Genomic DNA, 26,245 nt, shown 5'->3' with positions numbered 1-26,245 from the left:
AAACAAAATGAGTTCAAATATTATCTTCGATAAAACAAACAGGTTTGCAATAAGGTCTGCAGTTTCAAATGGAGGACAAAGAGGATGCAGTGGGATGTAGAATGTAGCTGTTAATGGGATAAGAAAAGAATATACAGAAGTTCGAGAAAATAGAAAGGGTGAGAGTGTAATCAAAAGAAATCGAATGTTAGCATGCAAAAAAGGGAGAAAGAGACTCTGAGGGAATAGGTAAACAAAAGGAAAATAAAGCAAGAAAAGTAAAGAAATAAAAACTTAAATTTTTTTAAAAAGGAGAAAAAAGAAAATCTACTGTATAACAGTCATATAGTAATGAAACCTCCCAGTGTTCAGTAGCCTGATGCATGAGAGGTACCTAACAATGAGCTTCAAGCCTCCGGCAGGTGTCACAAAATGGGATTTGCCCCACCCAAAGATCAGAGCTAAGGCTTCCAGGATTATCCAAGATGGCCACTCTGGCTTCAAAATGTGTTGGCAAATGGGGAGCTGCAGCTCACGGGTGGACATGGTCAGCAGGAGATCCTGGAGACGGGATGCAGTTGGTCCGGCAGAGGTCTTGGAGGTCCGGTGTGTTTGGTGTGGTTGTGGGATCCTGGAGGCCAGGTGCAATCAGTCAGTCTGGGGTCCCGGTGATATGGCACAGTCAGTTAGTCTGGGGGTCCTGGCAGCAGGGAGCAGTCAGTTGATGTGAGTTCCCCAGAGGAGGGAGTGACCAGTCGGGCTGAGGGATCCTGGAGACGGGGCTCAGTCAGTCCGGCCAGGGGTCCTATGGGGCCTGGCTGTTGTCTCAAAATGGCGGCAGCCACATATACTCAAACCTGCAGGTACTGTAACAGTGAACTTCCAGGCAACAGCAGGCAGCTGGTGCTCCACTGGCAGTTGGCGATCAGTTTGCTGACTGTTGTCGGATGATCGGGAGGTGAACCTTGTGCATTGGGTGATGGATAGGTATCTATAGTTCTGTATTTCTTATTTTTTTTTTCTTTAAATCTCTATATATTTTTCTCTCACCTATCTCTCTCCCTGGATTCTCTTTCTCACTTCTGTCATACTAACAACCAACCTCTATTAAGTCCTCCCTCACTCTTACTATAAATTTTTACCTCTGTCTTCTCTCCTCTCTTATAAACATCACATCTTACACTATTTCTGTTCCTTCATTGTCCATAATTTGAAATGACAAACCCTTTTGGCAAACTTACTGTTTATATTGTAGACTATAATTGAACAATCCATTTCTGTTTATTGCAACAAAACTGTAAACATTGTAATAGGAGCCATAAGGTGGTATATTGTTTGCATTGGGTGCTGTTAATATTGGTCTCCCCCTTAAAGGTGAGATACTGGAAGCTTTCAGGGACACTATAAGACTACAGGGTAGAATCTGGCCTCAGAACCATACAACTAAATGAGAAGACACATAAACAACATGAAAAAACAATGGAACAAAGCACCCCAAACAAACCAAGATGTTCCAACAATAGACTCCATAGACAACACAGTAGAAGAAATGTCAGAGGAGTTTAGAAAATACATACATAGATTGATCTTCAAAGTAAAGGATGAGAGCAGAGAGAAAATACAGGAAATGAAAAATTTCTTCATTAAAGAGGCAGATTATAAAAAGGAATGAAACAGAAATTCAAAATGAAATTCAATGAAAAGTATCACCAACAGACTAGACCAATTGAAAGGCAGAACCTCAGACAATGAAGATAAAATATATACTCTTTAAAATAAAGTCAACTGCACAGAGAAGATGTTAAGATATCATGAACAGAACTTCCAAGAAATATGGGATGGCAAGAAAAGACCAAATTTGAGATTTAATCAGAATAGATGAAGGAGTGGAGATACAAACCAAAGAAATGCACAATATTTTCAATGACATAATATCAGAAAACTTCCCAAAGCTAAAGAATGAAATGGAAAATCAACTACAAGAGCCTTACAGGACCCCAAATGTACAAAATTACAGCAGACCCACACCGAGGCACAATATAATGAGAATGACTAACATACAGAATAAGGATGGAATTTTAGAGTCTGCAAGAGAAAAAAATGAAATTACATATAGGAGGAAAACAGGTTCAGATTTCAACTGATTTCTCAACCCTGGAGGTCCTGGATTAACATATATCAAGCCCTGAAAGAAAATGGATGCCAACTGAGAATTTTATATCCAGCAAAATTAAGCTTCAGATTTGAAGATGAAATGAAATCCTTCCATGAGAAACAAAAGTTAAAAGAATTCACAACTAGAAAGACTGCACTACAGAACATTGTCAGCAAAATATTCCATGAGGAAGAAATGAAAAACAACAACGTAGGTCAGCAACGGGAGGAACTACCCTAAAGAAAAAATCAAGTCAAGTTAAAAACCAAAAATAAGCCCAAATGACCAGGAATACAAATTATATCTCAATAATATACCTGAATGTTAATAGTGTAAACTCATTAATCAAAAGACACAAACTTGGGGGCTGGGGAGATAGCTCAGCTGGTAGAGTGCTTGCCTCGCAAGCACAAGGCCCTGAGTTCAATCCCCAGTACCGCCAAAAAAAAATAAAAAAAAAAAAAGACACAAACTTGCAGATTGGATTAAAAAGAAAGACCTAACAATATGCTGCTTTCAAGAGACTCATAGAAAAAAAAATCCACAGACTAAAGGTGAAAGGATGGAAAAAACATTCTACACACACGTGGACTCAGTAAAAAAGTGGAGGTTTCCATCCTCATGTCAGATAAAGTGAACATCAAGCCAAAGGTAGAAGGGATAACGAAGGACATTTCATACTGCTTAAGGGAACCATAAATCAGCAAGACATAACAATCATAAATATTTATGCCCCAAACAACGGTGCATCCATGTACATCAAACAAATCCTCCTCGATTCCAGGAATCAAATAGACCACAACACAATAATTCTGGGTGACTTTAACACACTGCTGTCACCACCGGATAGATCTTCCAAACAAAAACTAAACAAAGAAACCATAGAACTCAATAACACAATCAATAACCTAGACTTAAGACATATAGACTATTCCATCCATCAATGAGCAAATTCATTTTCTTCTCAGCAACACATGGAACCTTCTTGAAAATAGACCATATATTATGCCACAAAGCAGCCCTTAGGAAATGCAAAAAAATAAAGATACTGCCTTGTGTTCTATCATCATAATGGAATGAAATTAGAAATCAATGACAATAAAAAACAGAAATTACTCCAACACCTGGAGACTAAATAATATGCTATTGAATGAAACATGGATAACAGAAAACATCAGGGAGGAAATAAAAAAATCTTAGAGGTCCATGAGAACGATGAAACAACATATCAAAATCTCTGGGACACAATGAAAGCAGTACTAAGAGGAAAATTCATTGCATAGAGTGCATTCAAAAGAAGAATTAAAGAGTCAACAACTAAATGTACCCCTCCTAAAGCAAGAAATAAAATTAAGAATCAATGGATGTGATGGATTCAAACTGAAAAGCAAAGGAATCAATAATGTAAAGAGAGAGCCTACAGATTGGAAGAAATCTTTACCATGTGCATCTCAGATAGAGCTCTAATCTCCAGGATATATAAAGAGCTCAAAAAACTTAACACAAAAAAACAAATAACTGAAGAGACACTTCACAGAAGAAGAAATACAATCCTTCAACAAACATGTAAAAATGTTCATCAGCTCTTGCAATTAGAAAAATTCAAATTTGAAACTCTAAGATTTCATCTCACACCAGTCAGAATGACAATTATCAAGAATACAAGCAATAATAAGTGTTAGTGAGGTATACTCATACATTGTTGGTGGAACTGTAGATTGGTGCAACCACTTTGGAAAGCAATATGGAGATTCCTCAGAAAACTTGGAATGGAACCAACATTTGACCCAGTTATCCCACTCCTCAGTTTATATCCAATATTATAACAAAATATTAAAAATGGAACTATTGGGGCTGAGGATATAGCTCAGTTGGTAGAGTGCTTGCCTTGCAAGCACAAGGCCCTGGGTTCAATCCCCAGCACCGCATCATACATACCTGTAAAACCAGCAAGGAGGAAGACTGAGGCAGTAGATTCTCAAGTTCAAGGCCAGCATTGGCAACTTAGTGAGATCTTATCTCAAAATGAAAATAAAAAAGACTGGAGATATTACTCAGTGGTAGAACACTTGCCTAGCACATACAAGGCCCTGGATAAATTGCCAGCACAAAAATAAAAATAGAACACAAAGGTGCCAGTATCAAACTTAAATTTTGACATACCCAGTTGTTTTAAAAATAACTAAATGAACATATATTTAGACATTTACAATCTGCCTCCTTTGTAGACCCTGTAAAGTACACTCGATATCTACAAACTATAGGGAAGATAAAACCCAAGGTTACAAAAGACCCCAAGCCACTGTTGCTGTTTGGAATGCTCTAAACTAAACACTCTCTGCTGCTGCTGCATAACATACCATATTAACCCTCTCTCCAGACCTTCTGGAATTCCCTTACCTTACTCTTCCGGAATGGTGAATTCCCAAAAGGGACTTTCTGCATGCAAACCTGTCAAAGTGTTGCCCAAATAAAACTCATAGTGTCTTTCTGCCCCCTTGTGGTCATATTTTTCCCTTCAAGTGCCTTGATATTCATCAAATGCACTAGTTACATGCATGGTATGGCACTCTACTAGATATTTGCAGGTGTAGCATATGACAAAAAAAGGTTATGTGTTCAAAAAGTTTGCAAAGTTTAACATGCCATTATAATGAATGTTAATTTATCAAAGTCTGCAAGAAAAACAATAGCTAAGAAACTTGTTTAACCTTGTTTACTACAGCATTTCCCAGTTTTTAGCACTTTTATTTTTTAGCCAAGGGCAGGTGATTACCAGGGATGGAACTCAGGGGCACTCGACCATTGAACCACACCCCCAGCCCTATTTTATATTTTATTTAGAGGCAGGGTCTCACTGAGTTGCTTAGCACCTCACTTTTTTTTTTTTAATGTTTTTTTTTTAGATGTTGGCAGACCTTTATTTTATTCATTAATTTACATGTGCTGAGAATTGAACCCAGTGCCTCACACATGCTAGGCAAGCACTCTACCCCTGAACCACAACCCCAGCCCCTAGTGCCTCACTTTTGCTGAGGCTGGCTTTGAAGTCATGATCCTCCTTCCTTAGCCTCCTAATCAGCACCATGCATCACCAAACCCAGCAGCATTTTTTTTTGATTGACCTAGCTAATTCCTTCATTATATATTATTTTATTTTTCTGATCCTAAATATCACAGAATAGGAAAGTAAGATATTGGAATGTCACTTTCCCAGTATGACAGTTTTTAATAATATGGGTGAAATGAGTAATTATCCCCAGTCTCCTGCTATTTCTCCAAAACTTAGAATAAAGCACTTAGCTTCTGTGGATCTCAACTTGACCTTGTCTATAATGTTTAAACATAAAATTGGGAGATCTGATAGTAATGCAAAAGTTCATGTATAATGGTTTTATTAATTTTGTTTGTTGTTTGTTTTGTTTGTTTGGTTTTGGTTTGTTTGTTTTTTTGGTACTGGGGACTGAACCCAGAGGCACTTAACCAGTGAATCACACCCCCATTTTTTTTTTTATATTTTATTTTGAGGCAGAGTCTAAATTGCTTAGGGCCTTGATAAGTTGCTGAGGCTGATCTTGAACTTGCAATTCACCTGTCTCAGCCTTCTGAGTCATGGGAATTACAGGTGTGCACCATTGTGACCATCTTAATAAAAGTTCTTTAATGAAACAAGTGATTTTTTAAAAAAAAGAAAATTGGAAAAAAAAAAGATTCTCTAATGAGGAAAAAATGTGCTTCTAAACTACCCTTTCTCCCTTTGCTGTCGGTGTTCCTGAATCTGTTACCATTACATATTTTGGTTACCATCACCGAGGGAAAATAAATGGTATAATATATTCACCTTATTTTTTAGTATTTTTTAATCATCTTTGTGGTACTGGGAGTTGATCCCAGGGGCTCTCTGTCACTGAGTTACATAAAACCCAGCCCTTTTTAAAATTTTTTGTTTTGAGACAGTGTTTAACCAAATTGCTTAGGACTTCACTAAATTGCTGCGACTGACTTTGAATTTATAATCCTCCTACCTCAGCCTCCTGAGTCACTGGGATTATAGGCATGTGCCAATGTGGCCAGTTGAGGATTTGTTTTACAGTTAAATTCTTTACTTGAGATTCCTGGAAAATTCGTATGTCCAGATTTAACATACACTACCCAAAACAAAAGTATTTTAAGACAGAAATGGCTTGCTTCAGTTTCCTTTTGTATGGGTGAGGTACTGGGATTCAACCCAGGAGTGCTTAACTATTGAACCACATCCTCAGCCCTTTTAAAAACTTTTTTTATTTTGATACAGGGTCTTGCTAAATTGCTTAGGTACTTCCTAAAGTGCTGAGGCTGGCTTTGAACTTGTGATCTTCCTGCTTCAGCCTCCTGAGTCGCTGGGATTACAGTCATATGCCACAATGCCAGACTTTATTTTGAGACAGGGTTTTGGCCAGTTGCTCAATAGCTCCCTAAGTTGCTAAGGCTGGCCTAGAAGTTGCCATCTTCCTGTCTCAGCCTCCCGAATTACTGGGATTACTGGAATGCGCCACTGCATTTCAGGTTCCTTTTAAAGTTGATTCCTTGCTTAAAGGACAATTCCCCACCCCAAATACCTATGATTGAATCCAGGGCCTAGCAAGTGTTCCACTTCTGAGCTACACCCACATCCCTTTTTATTTTTTATTTTGAGACAAGATCTCACTAAGTTCTCAGACTGGCAGTTTAGCAAGACCCTCAGCAATTTAGCCAGACCCTGTCTCAAAATTAAAAAAAAAAAAAAAAAAAAAAGACTGGGAATGGGAATGTAACTCTGTAGTAAACTAAAGGTAAAAAAGAAAAAAGTTGATAGAACTGGAAGTAAAACCTAAATCACCTGATCGTCAATCTGTAATTCTTTTCTCAAAAGAAATTTCCTGAGCTTTTGATGTGAAGTGTCTTGTTGCTAGGAAAGGGAAGGAAATAGGAGGTGACATTAAACATCAGTAGCATATTAAGGAATCTTTTGGCTTTTTCCATCCAGAGTTTGAATTTCTGTCATGTATTCTGCTATGGGATCATGAAATACTTTGGGACCCCAATTTTTCCCTATAGCATTATAAACTCGGAGAGTGTACCTACTATTTAAACTCATAGTCCTAAATCATGGGAAGAAGGTGTTTAAAGAGGATGTAGTGTAATACTGCCATCTAGCATCAAACATTTTAAGTTACATAAAAAATACTGTATGTTTGTTACTACCAGAAGAAAAAAATATCTTCCCATTATGTACAATAGTAAATTCCTACAGAAGAGTGACAAATGTCATCAGAAGACAAATATTTATATGTAAGTTTGGTAACATGTTTACCACTAATTTTTTAGTGAATTCCTTGGAATATTCTGTATATAAGATTATAATCATCTATAAATAAGGATAATTTTACTTCTTCCTTCCAACCTGAATGCCTTTTATTTCCTTTTCTTGCTTAATTTCCATGCTAGAACTTCTGGTACAAGGTTGAGTAGAACTGGCAAGAGTGAATGAATATCCTGTTTTTGCCTTGAACTTTGGAGCACCATTAAGTATGATTTTACTTATGGATTTTTCATAGATACCCTTTCTCAGGTTGAGGAGTTTGCTGAATATTTTTATTGCGTATGTTGGGTTTTATCAAATGGTTTTTCTGTGTCTGTTGAGATATTGCATAGCTTTTATCTTTTATTCTATTGTTATGGTATGTGTGGCAGACAGAGTAATTTTCTTACCCAAAGATTCATATTCTAATGCCCAGAAACTGAGGATATTACTCTATATAAGGTTGTAGATAGAATTAAAGTTGATAATCAGTTGAATCCTCCACCCCCCAACACCCTACCCCTGTGCTGGGGATCAAACCCAGAACCTCATGCATGCTAGGCTAGCACTCTACCACTGAGCTACTCCCTCCCCTCAATTGACTTTAAAATAGGAAGATTAAACCTAGGAGTGGGATAGTGGGTCAAATGGTGGTTCCACTCCAAGTTTTCTGAGGAATCTCCATACTGCTTTTCATAGTGTTTGTACCAATTTGCAGTCTCACTATATGAGAGTATACCTTTTTCCTCACATCCTTGTCAATATTTATTGTTGCTTATAGCCTTTTTCCTTTTTGGTCAACTTTCTTTTCTTTTTTTTTTTTTTTTTTTTGCTAGATTTGGGGGACAAAAGGGGGGATTTCAAGGACATGGTATTTTACAGTCTCCCCTTTCTTTAAGGATGATATAGCTCCTGGCTTGTTAATTTAATATCTATTGGAATTTGTGACATATGTATGATATTTGGGTCAATTGTGTGCCAACAGTAACTTTAATAAGAAGCCAATGAAGAAGAAAAGTATTCTAATTCCTGCAGCCTATAGGCTTATGGGCCAGGTATAGTTGCCATGCCTATAATTCCAGTGACTAAGTGAACTAGTCAGGAAGGTAACAAGTTCAATGCCAGCCTCAGCAACTTAGTGAGACCCTGACTCAAAAAGTTTTTCAAAAACATAAATTTTAAAAAGAGCCTATAATCTTATACTTAGGAAGTTTGGGGGTTTTTTATTATTTTTTTTTATTTTATTTATTTATTTATTTATTTATTTTTTTTTTTTGGTGGTGCTGGGGATTGAACCCAGGGCCTTGTGCTTGCAAGGCAAGCACCCTACTATTTTAGCTATATTCCCAACCCAGGAAGTTTTAATTTTTAAACTTCCTTTTTGTGCAGTGCTAGGGATCAAACCCAGGGAACCACACAGGCTAGGCAATCCCTCTACCACTGAGTTACATCCCCAGTTCTTTTCTTTATTTTGAGACAGGGTCTTAGTTGCTTAGGCTGGCCTTGAATTTTTGATCCTCCTTCCTCAACCTCCCAAGTGCAATTTTTAAATATTCAATTGATGTAAATATTCTTTTTTAATCTTTATTAAAATATTTTATTTTTACAGACACATTTTGATTCATTGTATATAAATGGGGTACAACTTTTCATTTCTATGGTTGTACACAATGTATATTCACACAATTCATGTAATCATACATATATATAGGGTAATACTGTTTCAGTCTACTCTTTCTCCATTCCCACCCCCTCCCACCCCTTTTTCCTCTACACCATCCAAAGTTCCTTCATTCTTCTCTTTCCCCCCATCAGCCCCCCTCATTATATATTGCCATGCACTTAACAGAGAAAACATTCGGCCTTTGGTTTTTTGGTCTTGGCCTATTTTACTTAGCATGATATTTTCCAACTTCATCCATTTACCAGCAAATGCCATAATTTTATTCTTCTTTATGGCTGAGTAATTTTCCATTGCGCGTGTGTGTATATATATATATATATATATATATATATATATATATATATATCACAGTTTCTTTATCCATTGGTCAATTGAAGGGCATCTAGGTTGGTTCCACAATCTAGCTATTGTGAATTGAGCTACTATGAACATTGATGTGGCTGCATCACTGTAGTATGCTGATTTTAAGTCCTTTGGGTATAAACCAAGGACTGGGATAGCTGAGTCAAATGGTGGGTCCATTCCAAGTTTTCTGAGGAATCTCCACACTGCTTTCCAGAGTGGCTGCACCAATTTGCAACTCCGCCAGCAATGTATAAGTGTGCCTTTTCCCCCATATCCATGCCAACACTTATTATTGCTTGTGTTCTTGATAATAGCCATTCTAATTGGAGTTAGATGAAATCTTAGGGTTGTTTGCCCCCCTTTTTTTTTTAATGTTTTTAGTTGTAAGGTACACACAATACCTTTATTTTATTTATTGATTTTTATGTGGTGCTAAAGATCGAACCCAGTGCCTCATACAGGCTAGGCAAGCACTCTACCACTTGGCCACAACTCCAGCCCTCATTTTTTAAGTAATAAAATATTATCACTTGTTTCAAATCAGATTTTCTAAAAACCCAAAACTGACTGCAAAAGAGATAGAAGCTATATCAGAATCACTGCTATATATTGTAAAAAATTGAAAACCATCCAAATGTTGGATGATATTGGTTAAAATAATAATACATTCATATAATAGTTGTCCACTAAAAACCATGCTTTGTAACGGTATTACACAGATATGGAAAATGTTCAATTACAGGTCATCTTGTCACATTCTGATAACTGTTCCCTCCTCTAACCTTTGGGCATGCTGTAGCTTTCAAGGTGACTTAACATACCTGCTGGCTTTCTTTAATCCTGTTAACGTCTTTGTAAATACTCCCTTCATTAAACCCTGTTCAGTCACACTACTTTAATGCTTCGTCTATTTCCTGCTAAGATTTTGAAGAAGCTTAAATACAGATTAATGATGTAATTATACTTTCATTTTCTTGTTAGTACAACTAAAATAAAACTACAGAGAAAACAAATGCCTGTGTCTTAAAAGTGTTATAGTAATAGGTATACTTCATCTCAAAATAGTGAGGGTTAACATTAATTATTGAGTTATTCAGTTGTATACTCTGCTCTACATATCATCTTATTTAATCTTTAAATAATCCTAAGAGGTATAATAATTATCATCATCCCCAATTTATACATGAGAAAACATTAAATATCTTCGACTATATGAATTAATATACTATTATTATTTTCTTTTACAGATCTTTCACGAGAAGTCTTGGATCAATTAGTTGGGCCAAACAAACTAAAGCAAGTAATGTGGACTGTGTATTGATGCTTATTGAAGTTTACGAAAGCTATGAAAGCTTGTCAAAACTACTTTCCCAGGAAATGGTCTGTAGATATTTGCTTTCCACTTAATTTAACATTTCGTTGTTGTTGTCATCTTATTTAAGCTATAACTCTCAGAGAATCAGCTAAATCTAAGTATACACATTTGTGCTTTGAAGTTAACTAGACTTAAACATTCTGTTATTATTATTTGTTGGATGAGTCATTGTCTTTGAAATGGTATTCTAGCATGAACTCTGTGTGGGTGGGGGGCTGGATTTGTTTCTTAAACAACAAAGTTTAAATGATCTGTTTTCCCTCAAGACTTCCTTCTCTTCTCCTATGTAGGTATTTGAGCTGTTGTAAGAGAAATTTACTGATATAAACTTTAGGAGAATTCTAAATAAAGATATTTCTAAAAGTATAATTACCTTCCTAGCTCTGTCTCTTACTTTCCTCAACTATTTAAATGACCATTTGCCAAAAGCAAAGCTGAATATTAGGTCTGGTAATTCTTCACAGAATTTATATATTTCTTTTTTTTTGGGGGGGGGGGCATTTACCAGGGATTGAACTCAGGGGTACTGGACCACTGAGCCACATCCCCAGCCCTATTTTGTATTTTATTTAGACACAGGGTTTCACTGAGTTGCTTAGCACCTCACTTTTGCTGAGGCTCACTTTTAACTCCTGATCCTCCTACCTCAGCCTCTGGAGCCATTGGGATTACAGTGTGGACCAGCTTATTTCTTTTCTTTTCTTTCTTTTTTTTTTTTTTTTTTAAACAAGAGGTAAACTGTATTTTATGTGTTATGTGGATTCATTTCTTCATATCCTACTCCATCATATGTTACATTATAATGCATCTTATAGTCCATGGAATGTCATAGTTTAATTGTTGTCAGTTTTCTGTGTTTGATAGCATTTTTTTTTTCTTTTGGTACTGGGGATTGAACCCAGGGTTTTTAACCACTAAGCCACTTTTATGTTTTTTTTAGAGACAGGGTCTCGCTAACTTGCTGAGGCTGGCTTTGAACTTTCAATCCTCTTGCCTCAGTCTCCCAAGCCACTGGGATTACAGGCATGCACCACTGTGTCTGCCTGATATCATTTTAGATTTCAACAATTAATTAAAGTTGGAAATGTATATAAGAATAATTTTATAAAGGTTTTACATAATTATTTTAGAAATGATTCTAGAGAATATGCTACAAATATTAAAACATTTATTTTACTTTTCTAATTCAATTCCTTTTGAAGACAGAAAAAAACAAAACATAATAAGGGCCATGATGAATATAAGATTTATAGGGTTATATTGTGGATTATGCTATCTAGCATATACTTTATGTATTTAACAATATTATTTTACAATTTTAAAACTTAAGCTGGGTGTAATGACGCACACTTGTAATCCCAGTGACTTGGAAGGCTAAGGCAGGAGAATTGCACTTTTGAGAACAGCCTTGGCAACTAAGCAAGACCTTTCTCAAAATTTAAAAATATTTTTTCCAGAATTTATTTTTATTTTTTACAGACTGCATTTTGATTCATTGTACACAAATGGGATACATCATTTCATTGCTATGGTTGTGCACGATGTAGATTTATACCATTCATGTAATCATACATGTACATAGGATAATAATGTCTGTCTCATTCCACTATTTTTCATACCCCCCCATTTCCCTCTATGTAATCTGAAGTTTCTCCATTCTTCTCTCACCCCTGACCCCCACCCCCATTATATATCATCATCCACTTATCAGGGAAAACATTCGGCCTTTGGTTTTGGGGAATTGGCCTATTTCACTTGGCATGATATTCTCCAATTCCATCCATTTATCTGCAAATGACATAATATTATTATTCTTTATGACTGAATAATATTCCACTGTGTATCTATACCACAGTTTCTTTATCCATTCATCAATTGAAGTGCATCTAGGTTGGTTCCACAATCTGGCTATTGTGAATTGAGCTGCTATGAACATTGATGTGGCTGCATCACTGTAGTATGCTGATTTTAAGTCCTTTGGGTATAAACCAAGGACTGGGATAGCTGGGTCAAATGGGTCCATTCCAAGTTTTCTGAGGAATCTCCATACTGCTTTCTAGAGTGGCTGCACCAATTTGCAACTCCGCCAGCAATGTATGAGTGTGCCTTTTTCCCCACATCCACGCCAACATCTATTATTGTTTGTGTTAAAATTTAAAATTTTTAATGAAGGCTGAGGATGCAGCTCAGTGGTAGAGTGCCCCTGGGTTCAATCCCCAGTATGAGGAAGGAAAGGGAAAAGGAAAGCAGAAGCAGAAGGGGAAGGGGAAGGGGAGGGGAAGGGAGGGAGGAAGGAAAGAAAGAAAGAAGGGAAGTAAGGGAAGAAAAGAAATGAAGGGAAGGAAAATGAAGGGAGGGGAGGGAAGAGGAGGAAGGGAGAGAAGAGAAGAGAAGAGAAGAGAAGAGAAGGAAAGAAAAGAAAGAAACAAAACAAAAAAAATCCCCAAGCATTCTATTCTCCTTTGTAAAAGCCAGAACTCAAGGGAACTTTTTACCAGAGTCTAACTGACCTGGGAAAAAGCAAGTGCCCAACTCCAACCCCCTCAACCCATCCACATGGGAGAAAGGAAATGCCCAACTCCAGTCCATCCAAACATTCTGTCTCACCAAAGGGGGAAAAAGAAAAGCTGAGATGGGGGACTGGGGCTGTAGCTCAGTGGTAGAGCGCTTATCTAGCACGTGTGAGGCACTGGGTTCAATCTTCAGCACCACATTAAAAAATAATAATAATAAGTAAAATAAAGGCATTGTGTCTGTCTACAATTAAAAAAAAAAAAAAGAAAAAAAAAGAAAAGCTGGGACGCACCTGTGAAGGTCATGGGGCACAGGGTGACTCAAAGACAGAACTAATTATAGAACTACAGAACACATCCCTTTCTTCCACACCTTATCACCAACCATATCAGTAGGAGTAAGGTATCATCCACCTCTATATATCACATCTCACATGTTACTGCAAGCCTTAGATCCTAAGAAGGAACCTTGCTGTTGGGCATGTGACTTAGTGGCAGAATGCTTACATGACATGTGTGAGGCCCTAGGTTTTCTGTCCCCAGCATCACAAAAGAAAAAAAAAAAAAGGAATCTCTAGGAAAACTCAAAGGTAGACAAAAACAAGGACACAGTAACCCTACTGAATCTAAGCCTTTCTCCTGGGAGAAGCACTGGCTCAGGCACACTGGAGCATAAGTGGCAAGCATGCATCCCATCATACCAGTGTGGGCCTGAAGCACAGCAAGCCAGGGCCTGTGAACTATCACCCTGTGTATGGGCCCTGCCAGTCCCCATGAGCAGTAGGAAAATGGAAGTGGGAGCAGACTGCAGGAAAGTTACTTAAGGACTAACCAATACCATTGATGATCAAGACCTGATTAGCATAAATCTGAACCAATAGTGTTGACCCATGAGCTATATAAACCCCTAGACTAGCATACTCAAGCAACAACCCTATCTTACCCTGCAAGAGCTCTCTCTTTTCTTCCCACTTGAATAAATCCTGCTCCTTTACACTCAGTCTTCCTCATCTATGGATTTCATTCTTTGAATCTGTGAGACAAGAATCCAGAAAGAATAAATTGGTGGTAAACTTTTGGGGTCTGCTGTGCCACTGGAGGGCATAGCCTGCCATTAAGAGCTTAAACACACCACTCAGTAGTGGAGAATTCAGGTTTGTCAGCCAAGACCCTCAGAGCTGATGCCAGCAGGTTTCCCTCATTGTGATTAGCTGATAACCATAAAATGGGCTTTCTCAGCTACAGAAGCCTGCATCTTGTGCAAACCCTACTTACCAGCAGAAGAGGAGAATCTAATTTCATTTTAAACTCTGGTTTCACTACCAGGTAATCATAAAACCCCATACTGCCTTAGTTCACCTGTTTCTTTTACCCAATGCAACTTGTTCAGCTATTTACAAAAAATTACAAGGTATAAGAAAAGAAAAAAATGGAGTCTACAGAGACAAAGCAAGCATCAGAACCAGATTCAGACATGAGAGAGATTTTGGATTTATCAGATTGGAAATTTTAAATAACCATGATGAATGTTAGGGGCTCTGATGGAAAGAAAAGACAACATATAAGAACAGATGGGGGGGCTGGGGAGATAGCTCAGTTGGTAGAGTGCTTGCTTTGCAAGCACAATGCCCTGGGTTTAAAGATAGAAAGGAAATGTTAGAAATAAAAAACTCTATAACAGAATTGAAAAATTCCTTTGATGGGCTCATCAGTAGAATAGATAGGCCAAGGCCAGCCACACTGTGCTTGAAGATATGCCCCAAAAAAGTTCCCAAACTAAAAAGCAGAAAGAGAATGAAACAAAAACAATATCCAAGAGCCATGGGACAATTACAAAAGATAAAATATACATAATGAGAATACCAGAAAGGAGGAACATAAGAAATAGTAGTTCAGTGGCAGCATGCCCCTGGGTTCAGTCCCCAGTACCGCAAAAAAAAGAAAAAAAAATCATATTATTGGACTTCTCTTCAGAAACCATGCAAAGAAGATAGTAGAGTAAAATACAGACAATCCCTGACCTAATCTGGTTTGACTTAAAATTTTTTTCAAATTTGCACTGGTACGAAATCAGTATGCATTCAGTAGAAATATACTTCAAATTTGAATTTTTCTTTTCCCATTCTAATGATATACAGTATACTCTCTCAAGATGCTGGGCAGTGGCATTGAGCCTTAGCTTCCCATCAGCCACCCAAACACAGGGGTAAACAACGGGTAATCTAAAGCATACTGTGTTGCTAGCCTATGATGTTCAGTAGGTATGTTAACTCAGCTTTGTTGTAACAAAATACCTGAGAAAATCAACTTAAAGAAAGAGGAATTTGCCTGGTATGGTGCTGCACATCTGTAATTACAGCAATTTGGGAGGCTGAGGCAAAAGGATTACAAATTCAAGGCTGGCCTCAGCAACTTAGTGAAATGCTCAGCAAATTAGTGAAATTCTATCTCAAACAATTAAAAAGGACTGGGGATATAGCTCAGTGGTAAAGCACCCCTGGGTTCAATTCCTGGTCAGAAAGATTGATTTATTTTGGCTCATGGTTCAGAGGTTTCAATCCATGGTCACTTGGCTCCATTATTTCTAGGCCTGTGGTGTAGGAAAACATTAAGTAGAGAGAGTAGAACAATTTGCTCCCCTAAAGTGGCCAGGAAGCAGAGAGAGGAATGGGCTGGGAACAGGACATAGCTTTCAAGGATACACCCCTAGGGACTGACTATGCCCCACTTCTAAAGTTTCTACCACCTTCTAATAGCACCACCAGCTGGGGACCAAACCTTCAAACATGAACCTTTGGGCAATATTCCAGAACCAAACTGTAACAGGTTAGGTGTATTAAATGTATTTTTGACTTGCAGCATTTTCAACTTATGACGGTCTTATCATTACATAACACCATAAGTCAAGGAGCATCTGTACCTGAAATGTGGAAAGAAAAACACACCAATAATATTCTGTATACAAAGAAATTATCCTTCAAAAGGGATGGGAAATAAAGACTTTCTTAGGAAAAAAAAAAAAAAAAAAGAGGGAATTTGTTTCCTGCCTTGCAAGAAATATGAAAATAAGTCCTTCCAGTACAAACATTTTTTTTTTTTTTTGGGGGGGACCAGGGATTGAACCCAGGAATCCTTAACCACTGAGCCACATTCCCCAATCCAAAAATAAGTCCTACTAAAAGAAGGAAAATTATATGAGCCAGAAATGTAGGTCTACATAAAAAAGAAAGAACATTAGAGAATAAATGAAATCAGAATTTTTTTTTCTTATTTGTAGCTGCTCTCACAGAGAATAGTTTAAAATAGTAATAGCAGATAATAATAATAATAATGATAATAATAATAGTAATTTGGCAATTATAGCTTATGGACAAATGAATGACAGCAATGGTATAAGAGACAGGAGAGAGAGACTGGGAATACTCTGTTTAAGTAATTGTACTACCCATGAAACTACAGTTTACTTGTAAGTGGATTTGAATTGGTTGTAAATGTAAACTGCAAACTCTGGGGCAACCACTAAAAAAACCTTTTTTAGTAAGTATGATTAATATCCTAAAGGAAGAGAAAAAAATGGAATTATAAAAATGCTCAATTAAAACCAGAGAAAGCAGAAAAAGAATGGAAAAAAAAATAGGAAAGATTCATTTACAAATTTGGTAGATTAATATCTACCAAAGGGGTATCAATAATCACTTTAAACATGAATAATCCAGAAAAATCTGTTTCTTTAAATCATTTCTGTGTTCACTGATATGTACTTGGGAGACAAAAATATTTTAAGTAACATGTGAATACCTCAAAAACCTGATGGCCCCTTCATAAATCATTGAGCAGATAACAGATAAGGTTTGTGGATGTTTAAACTTAAATTTACTCTTTGCTTAATCAAATTGATTTTCAACAGTGCTCTAGGGTATAATTTTCTTATTTTGCTGAGGACAATAACCAGTATAGAATCTTTGATTTTCAAAGAACACATCAGCAAAATTAATTCTTCCCAAATATTCAATGCCATTGTAGTATGTAATTTATATTTATATTAACCAAAGCTGAATCAAAAGAGGGCTAAATGGGACAAATGTCATATGCATTTATGAATATGTCAAAATGATCCCACTGTTAGGTATAACTAGAATTTGTTAATTTAAAAATTATTTTAGGTTGGAGGTTTATTTTTTATTCATTTATTTATTTATTTATTTTTGCAAGGGGACGGAAGGAGGCGCTGAGGATTGAACCCAGGGGCATTTTACCACTGAGCTGCATTCCCAGTCCTTTTTATTTTTATTTTTGAGACAGGGTCTCACTAAGTTGCCCAGGCTGGCCTGGAACTTGTATCCTCCTGCCCCAGCCTCAGGAGTCACTATGATTACAGATGTGTGCCATCACACACAGCTGGATTTTTTTTTTAAATGTAGCATTTTTTCCCCCACTACTGGCGATTGAACCCAACAGCACTCTTACCACTTAACTATATCCCCAGCCCTTTTTGTTTTTTATTTTTGAGACAGAATCTCACTGTGTTTCACAGACTGACCTAGAACTTACCATCCTCCTGCCTCAGCCTCCCAGTCACTGGGGTTATAGGCATATACAACTATGCTGGACTTTAAGTACAGTGTTCTTGCTGGGTTCACCCCAGGGATTTAGAAAACAAAGGCAGAGGATCACAAGTTTGCAGTCATCCTTGGCAACTTAGTGAAACTGTCTCAACAATAAGAAGGTAATACTAATTATTAGTCATTAAAATCAAACATTTTAACTTGGGCAAAAAACAAAACAATAAAAGGGCAGAGGACTGGAGATGTATAGCTCAGTGGTTAAGTACCCCTGGATTCAATCCCCAGTACCAATTAAACAAATAAATATTCCTATTCTGTTTAATTCAAAGGTATATCACAAGGGTCCTCATCTTATAGAAACAGATTGTGCTACGATATTTAATTCTTCCCCACTATTTGGATTAAACATTACCACCACTGAGTTTACTTTCTATAATCATATTCCAGAAAACCAGATGAAAATTACAGTTAGAGATTTCTGTAATTGACATGCATAGAAATGCAGAATTAGTTAATGACAAAGGCTGACAACATTTTTAACCTTCATGTTTTGGAAACAAGATTTTCCATTTAATGGGAACTGCATTCTTTAAAATAAAGTTATCTTCAGTAGACAAAACTTTCAGGATTAAATCCAAACAGACCTACATTCATATTTGAAAGCACTTTGATAACTTCAAGGCCGAAAATCCCACACTGTGCTTGTTGTTAGTCCATTGTTTTCTTGCCTGGTAGGCTCTGGAAGTGAATATTCTACCACTTTGTGCAACTGATGCTGAATGTTGTGTCCACTGAACTGGGGCCGTCCAGGGTCACCAATCAGTACTCGAGTTCCATAGGTCCAAAAGCAGTTCTTCAACCACTGATGAAGACTGTCTGCAAGGTCTTCATCATAAAACATATCTCCAAGTACAACAAGTTCCCACTTGTCTTGTTCCAAATTCAAAATGTTTCTGGTTAAAATGGGAACAGGATCCAGCTTGTTCAACTCACAATTCAGTGTAATAGCTAGTCCTGCAACTTTACAAAAAGCACATAATGAATTGGTATGTTAGCATATGCCAATAGGCTGTCTTAATTTCCTACTAATGAAATAATTTTTAAAATCTTCTAACAGTATTTTTTCCTTTTTGTGGAAGGCTTTTTTTTAAGTAAAGAAGCCTAAAATTTATGCCAATATGCTATCTACTGCAATTTCCAAATATATAACTAGATATCCTGAAAGCAAAACAAATAATACAGAACACCTGGAAATGTTGGAATTCAAGGAACATTTACTGATTTCGATAACTAGGATGTCTTTTTTTGGGGGGGTGTTTTTAGTTTTACTGTAGACAGGGAAATAAACCCTGGACTTGAGTAAAGGCAGCGAGTTATAACTGAGACTTCTATATAGGAAAAGGGTCCTCAGAGGCTATTTCCTCAGTTAAAGTGTAGACCAGAAGAAAATCAGATAAAATTAAAATTTACCTGTTTCAGCTTGGGTCCTAGTGGAATAAAAACCTCCCCCAAAGAAACATGCCTCACTTGTTTGGGCCAAATAAACACTACTTATAATTTCAGGAAATTCCTAGTCCAGAAACCAACATAAGTGCTCCCAGTTGGTTTCCCTTGGGGATATCTGGCAGACATAAATACAAATACTCTTAGGAAAATTTTATTGTCAATTCTGGCCTCAGAGGACTCCCACCAATAACGTCTCACCAAACATAAGCTCACACTATCAGATTATAAAATACAAATGGCAGTAAGATATCATGTTGAAGCATCTGTACATATTTATTCTGGAAGAAAAGAAAAGGATGAGCTTAGATATTTTTAAGTATGAAATCCTTACTAGGGTCTATGTCATTGGCCAAGATTCTAGATGCTCCACTCATCTTGGCAGCAATAGCTGTAGCTCCACATCCGCTTCCAATATCTAATACAGATCTTCCTCTGACAACATCAGGATTATCCAAAAGATACCTTAATTTAAAAGGAGAACATGAGTCTTGAAGAGATGGGAAAATGTTAGAGATATCATAAAACAAAAACATCTTTGGGTTTGATTGGGCAAAGAAACAGTAGAACTTAGAAGAACTTGGTCCAAATTGCAAGCTGTCCTGGCTAGATTGAGATAAATAGTAGACCTACAGAAATGAGCAGAAGTGGCAGGGAAAAGAAGTTAGTTCATTTGGTCTTTCTATTCAGCAGGTGTGAAACCAATCGTGCTTTTCAAGTCAACTTTAAAAACCAAAAACATAAGGCTTACTGACTATGATCCAGGAACTAACAAGCACTAGGAATTAAGACTGACAAAATACTGCTACAGTAAGAACTAGATCCAAAATTCACTGTCCCCTTTTGATTATGCATCATAGAGAGATTTTACCTGGTATTTGAATTGTGCTATGACCTCTTTGGTAAGGCACAAAGTTCAGTTCAACCAAAGAATTTGGTCTGGGCTAAGTAGTTAACAAAGGAGTAAAGATGTATGAGGAAACACTGAAATACTATCAACTGACAGTTGATACAAGGATTAGCATAACAAGGAAGAGCAGGGACTGTTGCAAAGGAGGGGTGTTTGTGCCGAATGAGAAAGGTGATACCCATCTTCAGCTAATTGTTGCCACGCTGAGTTCTAGTGCACTAGATATTCCTATTTTTCAAAACAAAGTAAAATTTTACATAAAATCTCTCATGTTTTAAGTATTAATAACTAATTCTTTTTTTAAAGTTTACAAGTTCGGTTAGGCACATGGTACACACCTGTAATCTTAGTGATTCAGGAGGCTGAAGCAGGATTGTGTTTGACGCTAGCCTCAACAATTTAGTGAGACTGTCTCAAAATAAAAAGGGTTGGGGATGTAATTCAGTGGTAAAACACTCCTGGGTTCAATCCCTAATACCCTGAAGGAAAAAAAAAAAAAAGCATTTAAAAAATATGTCACCAGTTGGGTGTCCTAGGGCATGCCTGTAATCCCATTGACTCAGGAGAGTGAGGTAGGAAGACTGAAAGTTTGAAGCTACACTCAGCAACTTAGCAAGGCCCTAAGCAATTTAGCAAAACCCTGTCTCAAAATAAAAAGGACTGAGGGTGTAGCTCAGTGGTAAAGTACTACTGGGTTCAATCCCCAGTACCAAAAATAAATAAATAAATGAATAAATAAAATGATGTAACTAAATAAAGTTATTTTAGTAATATAACAACAGAAAGTTAGAATTGTTTCGTACCACCTGAAAAGCTTTCTAGTCTTTGGACTCCCCACTCCCCTCTGCCCAAAAAAAAAACAAAAACAAAAAACCTCTTTTAGCTGGGTGTGGTGGCACACTTCTATAATCCCAGCTGCTAGTGAGACTAAGATAGGAAGATCACAAGTTCAATGCCAGTCTTAACAAGACCCTGGCTCAAATTTTTTAAATAAAATTAAAAGGGAGCCAGGTGCAGTGATGCCTGCCTGTAATCCCGGCGGCTCAGGAGGCTGACACAGGAGGATCACAAGTTCAAGGCTGGCTTCAGCAACTTAGTGAGGCCTTAAATAACTTAGTGAGACCCTATGTCAAAATAAAAAATAACAAGGGTTGGGGATGTGGCTCAGTGGTTAAGTACCCCTGGGTTCAATCCATAATACCCAAAAAAAGCAACAAAAAATAAAACTATGTACAACATGGATTATGTAGGCCAAACCATTCCTGTAAAACAAAGTCCTTATCCTTTTGTTTCTTACCTCTCTCACCTCAAGGCATAACCAGATGAAATTATTACCAATTCTAGAGCAAGATTAGGTTGGACATGCTAACTAAGCTCTTGCCTTTGTTTCAGCAGTCATTTTTTAATAAAAAGGCACAGTGTGGCTATGGGCAAAAATGCCCTAAGACCTTTATAGTACAAAGAGTTGGAAGGTGGGACTTAAAAATGCATATTCGATACCAGAGTTCCCCTGAGATGTCAGTGAGTCACTAAAGAAGAAGGAATCCTCGAGCAGTCATTCATACCTCTTGTTCTGGGGAAGAACGGGCAACTACAAGAAGGAGGGTGACATTCACAGGATTAAAGTAGGAGGGCTGGGGGACGGGGTCTTTTAAGTTCTATGTAGGAACTGAGCACTGACCTAGCTATGCATCATGAACCTGAGCAGAGTATCAGACTTCTGGATCTTTCACAGCTGACCCTATGATTTTTCTTGGGGAGGTGCTATATTTAGGGAAATACCCTGATATAGTTGGATAAGAAGGCGAAATTTGCAACAAAGCAACCAAAACCATGACTGGACTGCTCAAAAACAAGAAGACTTTAGGGTTCTGGTGGCATTGTCTGGGGAAAGGGCAACTTTTTTATTATTATGGAATCAACTTCTACGGCTGTCACAAAACCCAGGCTGAGTTAACAGTGATAAGTTCTGAAGGTAGCCATACTCCACTCTGAATTTTCTGAATACAATTCCTGTCTTCTCAGTCCTCCTCCACTGAAAACCCAGATCAAGGAAGCCTCAATGTCACCCTCCCTCTTCTCCCATAGAACAAGAGGTACGAGTGGCTGCTCAAGGATTCCCTCTTCTTTAGTGCTCACTGATATCTCAAGGAACTTTGCCCTCCTCTTCCTGGCAAATGTCAAACCAATTGTGTAAGAACTTTTTGGAAGAAAATGATTTCATCTTTCCACAAGACAAACCCTCCACTTTGCTATTTATTTACTTGGGTACTGGGGAATGAACTCAAGGGTAATCTGTCACTGAACTACATCCCCAGTCCTTTTTATTTATTTTGAGACAGAGTCTTCCTAAATTGCTAAAGCTGGCCACAAATTTGCAGTCTTCCTGCCTCAGACTCCTGAGTCACTGGAATTACAGGCAGGTACCATCATGCCAGATCTACTTTGTTTAATGAGGCAAACAGCACCCCAAACCATGGACAGGTTGGGGCTTGAGGAGGTCTCAATGACTTTTGGGTTTATACCTTTTTGCATGTGGACAAAAGAATGAAGAGTTGGAGGGAACTTAAAGAAGAAAGAATCTGTGACAGCCTTAAAGAGTCCCTTTTCAAATCTAGGCACAGCCAGGCAGGATGGCCCACACCTGTAATTCTAGCTACTCCAGAGACTGAAATAGGAAGATAGCAAGTTCAAGGCCAACTTCAGCAACTTAGCAAGACCACATCTCAAAATAAAAAGGGCTGGGAATGTAGTTCAGTGGTAAAGGTCCCCTGGGTTCAATCCCCAGTACTGAAAAAATAAAAATAAAAAAGAAGACTCCCATTTCCACAGAGTAATACCTAGACAGGGCTTGGCCTCCTGGCCAGTAGATTGCCCAATAAGGATCACTGTGGGGCCACAGGTCAGCTCTTTCCCACCAGAACTTGCATCTAGGAGTCAAAAGCCGCAACTGGATTTCAGGGGTGAGGCTGCCACTGCTGGTGACTTCAGTGTTCTCCTCTAGGAAAGCTTTCATTCTAGGGTCCCAAAAGCTTCCTGCTCTTCTCCAGGGACAGTGGTCCCAGGGTAACAGGGGGAATCCACTGCTTCTTATAGTCTTCAGAAGGAAACCCCAATGGTTCCTGGGAACTTTCCAACCTAGGCTCCAAGCCATGAAACTTTTTCCAAAATAGTTCTGTCAGTGTTGCTGTTCATAAAGGCTGCTCCTCATGGGGAAAGAACAAGGGTCTGTGTCCCAACTTGATCACAACTGGAATCTCTGGATCTCTAAAAGCAAACATAATACTGAAAATTCCAAGGCTAGCCAGCATTTCCAGATCCTATTACAAAATAAAATATTTTAGTATAAGCTCTGTATCTGACAATTCACAAGTGTAAGTTTACGTCAGGAAAGCTTTGGTGCACCAACTTAGAAAAATCCAATCCTCTGTTGCTTTTTCACTATAAAATGTGTTAATAATTTAGAACTAAATATATAAGCATTTCATTTTGGGAGAATGCTCAGAAAAAATGCCTGTTACATAAAATAAAGTAGACCTTTAAAGTTCTTTCATTCACTTAACAAACAACTTATCTTTAAGCAGGCATGATTGGCAATTGAACAAAGTAAGCCCAAAACAGACAAAGACCCCTGTCTTCAGGAAGCTTATATTCTACTGGTGGGACAGAGCAGTTAACAAGACAAACACAGTTTTTGCCCTTTTGAAGTCTAGCCAAGAGCTGTGGGAGTTAACAAATTATACTACGTGCAGGTGTGCATAAATCATATTGACTACATTATTTTGTTAACCAATTTTGTGTCATGGTCCCGGATGTGGAACACCTACAAAAACATATAGTATGTAATATATAATATTAGTAATTATATAATAATATAATTATAATATTAATATATGTAAACTCTAGATTATGATTTTTAATCTATTTTAATGTGCCTACTATGTAAATTTAATTGAACTATTGAAACAACTGAAAAATTGGAAACTTTGGACTTAATGAGTTAAAGATTATCATACCAGCAGGTGTGCTGACACAAACCTGTAGTCCCAGCTACTGGGGAGGCTGAGACAGGAGGACTCCTTCAGCACAGAAGTTCAAGGCCACCTTGGATAACATAGCTAGACCCTATCTCAAAAACAAAACACAAAGAAGACTGTCATATCATAAAATAATGCAATCAAGATTCATACCCCCCCCTTGGGGGAAAAAAAAACACCTTATAAATTAAATTTTACTAAAAGGACATCAACTCCCAAATCTCTTTCTGTAAATCTCTGAAAATTTGCTGTTACTAAGCCTGGACTGCAGATTTTTCCTACAGAAAAATACCTTGAGAAGTAGAAATGAGGAATAGCATCTTAACCAGAAATCAGACACCCCAGTTGTTCAGAATCTGTTGTTTGTGGTACTGGGGATTGTGGTACTACCTGAGCTACCTCCCCTGCCTACCCCTTCCCCCAACACACACACTTTCCCGACCTCTGCAGTACTAGGCATTGAACTCAATGATACTCTACCACTGAACTACATACATCCCCAGCCCTTTTTAGTTTAAACTTTTGAGACAGGATGTCACTAAGTTTTCCAGGCTGGCCTTGAATTTGTGATCCTCCTGCCTCAGTCTGTCAAATCACTGAGCCTACAGGCCTGCACGGGGCATAAATGTTTTACATAGTCTTGTATCTACCCAATATTTGGAGTAGGGGTCAAAAACTCAAGTGCTTACAAGTGTCTACACGTGATAACTGAGTGAGTGACACACGATGTTTGTAAGATATCAGAAGGGTGGGGCTAAATGGAGACTCCTGCCAGGAAAATGTTGCAAAATATTCCGATTTCTCAAAATAATCCAGATATTTATGCATAAACTCCCACGGAAAAACCGGCAATTCATTCAAATATCAAAACACAGAGCAGGCCAAAGACTTTAAAGCGGTCTTATCCCACGTTAAGCCTGGGGAGCCCGGGGATCCCTGATGTCCTGACATCCACCAGACAGACTACTTATGTTTAGCAGTACTGGGTTATCCCTTGAATCATATTATACTCCCAAGGTTTTAAAATAAAGCGGGGCAAATATGAGGTTATTTTTTATTTGGACACCATGTCATCTAGACCAATGCTTCCCCCTCCCACTCTAGCACCAATGAGTATTCGGTTATGAAGTGGTTGTATGGTGAACTCCTGATACATACGTTATATGTTAGGAAAGATGAGACGAAAACAGTTAAGTTCCAAAAGGTGCTTTGTAAGCACGAAACTGTCCTCCAGGGGAGGCCAGGAGTAGATCTTAAAGGAGCAGACGCATCCTCCTGGTCTCCTCACCTAGCTTTTGCTAACGCCGCGATCGGAAGGAAAGCAGAACGCATGACTGTCACCCGCCCTCCCGACTCTGCCCTCGCAGTACAACTGCGCGGGGCCGGGATCCCGCGCGGAGGCGGAGGCGGGCGCCGGAGCTCTGCAAGCGGCGGGGCCGAGGCTTCCGGGACCACGCGGCCCCGCCCTCCTTCCCAGCAGCGCTTTCGTTTTTCCTCCACTTTCTTAAAGGGGCACCAAGTGAGAAATCATAGGACACCCTCCCTTTCCCCCACTTAGGAAATGGGCTGTGTGCAATGTCTGTCGAAATCTGATTTTTTAAAAAATTCATTCTGAAACAATGTATGTAGCGTCTCCTTGTGCAAGTCACACTTCAAGGAACTGGACATCGGGTAGTGAATAAAACAGACACTTGCAAGACACTTAACATTCAACTGAGATTAAATCATAATTCATGTCCTCCCTGTTGTAATAATTTTTCATAAATGATCAATCTAAATCATTTGCAGCCTGCATCACTCAAGTTCTGGATCGTGTACCTTCCAGCTAGACTCAGCACTCCAGCAAACTTAATTCAGTA

General features: G+C 38.0%; 2 protein-coding genes across 5 annotated transcripts in view; one reads left to right on the top strand and one right to left on the bottom strand.

Annotated features, from left to right (window-relative positions):
- Amn1 (antagonist of mitotic exit network 1 homolog) overlaps nt 1-11,230 on the top strand; it is a 47,254-nt gene extending 36,024 nt beyond the window's left edge. For both annotated transcript variants that reach the window (XM_047550491.1, XM_047550492.1), the window contains exon 7: nt 10,731-11,230. In XM_047550491.1, the coding sequence (XP_047406447.1) occupies nt 10,731-10,804 (74 nt within the window). In that variant the 3' untranslated portion in view covers nt 10,805-11,230. The remainder of the gene's footprint in view (nt 1-10,730) is intronic.
- Nucleotides 11,231-17,846: 6,616 nt separating this feature from the next.
- Nucleotides 17,847-25,823, bottom strand: Etfbkmt (electron transfer flavoprotein subunit beta lysine methyltransferase). Of its 3 annotated transcripts, XM_047550592.1 has the most exons (5): nt 25,545-25,823; nt 24,388-24,474; nt 23,190-23,616; nt 19,774-19,904; nt 17,847-18,956 (listed from the first exon to the last, which is right to left on the bottom strand). In XM_047550592.1, exons 3-5 carry the CDS (start codon nt 23,501-23,503, stop codon nt 18,613-18,615), a joined length of 789 nt encoding a protein of 262 aa, XP_047406548.1. In that variant the 5' UTR covers nt 23,504-23,616; nt 24,388-24,474; nt 25,545-25,823; the 3' UTR covers nt 17,847-18,612. The 3 variants fall into 3 exon arrangements, with proteins under 3 accessions (XP_047406548.1, XP_047406547.1, XP_047406549.1); XM_047550591.1 differs by lacking the exon at nt 24,388-24,474; XM_047550593.1 differs by lacking the exon at nt 24,388-24,474 and having other exon boundaries at nt 25,675-25,823.
- Between the last annotated feature and the right edge of the window lie 422 nt (nt 25,824-26,245).

Source organism: Sciurus carolinensis, chromosome 4, assembly GCF_902686445.1.
Source record: "Sciurus carolinensis chromosome 4, mSciCar1.2, whole genome shotgun sequence".
Classification (NCBI taxonomy): Eukaryota; Metazoa; Chordata; class Mammalia; order Rodentia; family Sciuridae; genus Sciurus; species Sciurus carolinensis.
Note: the sequence above shows the minus strand (reverse complement) of the source record. Positions and strands in the feature narration are given on the sequence as shown.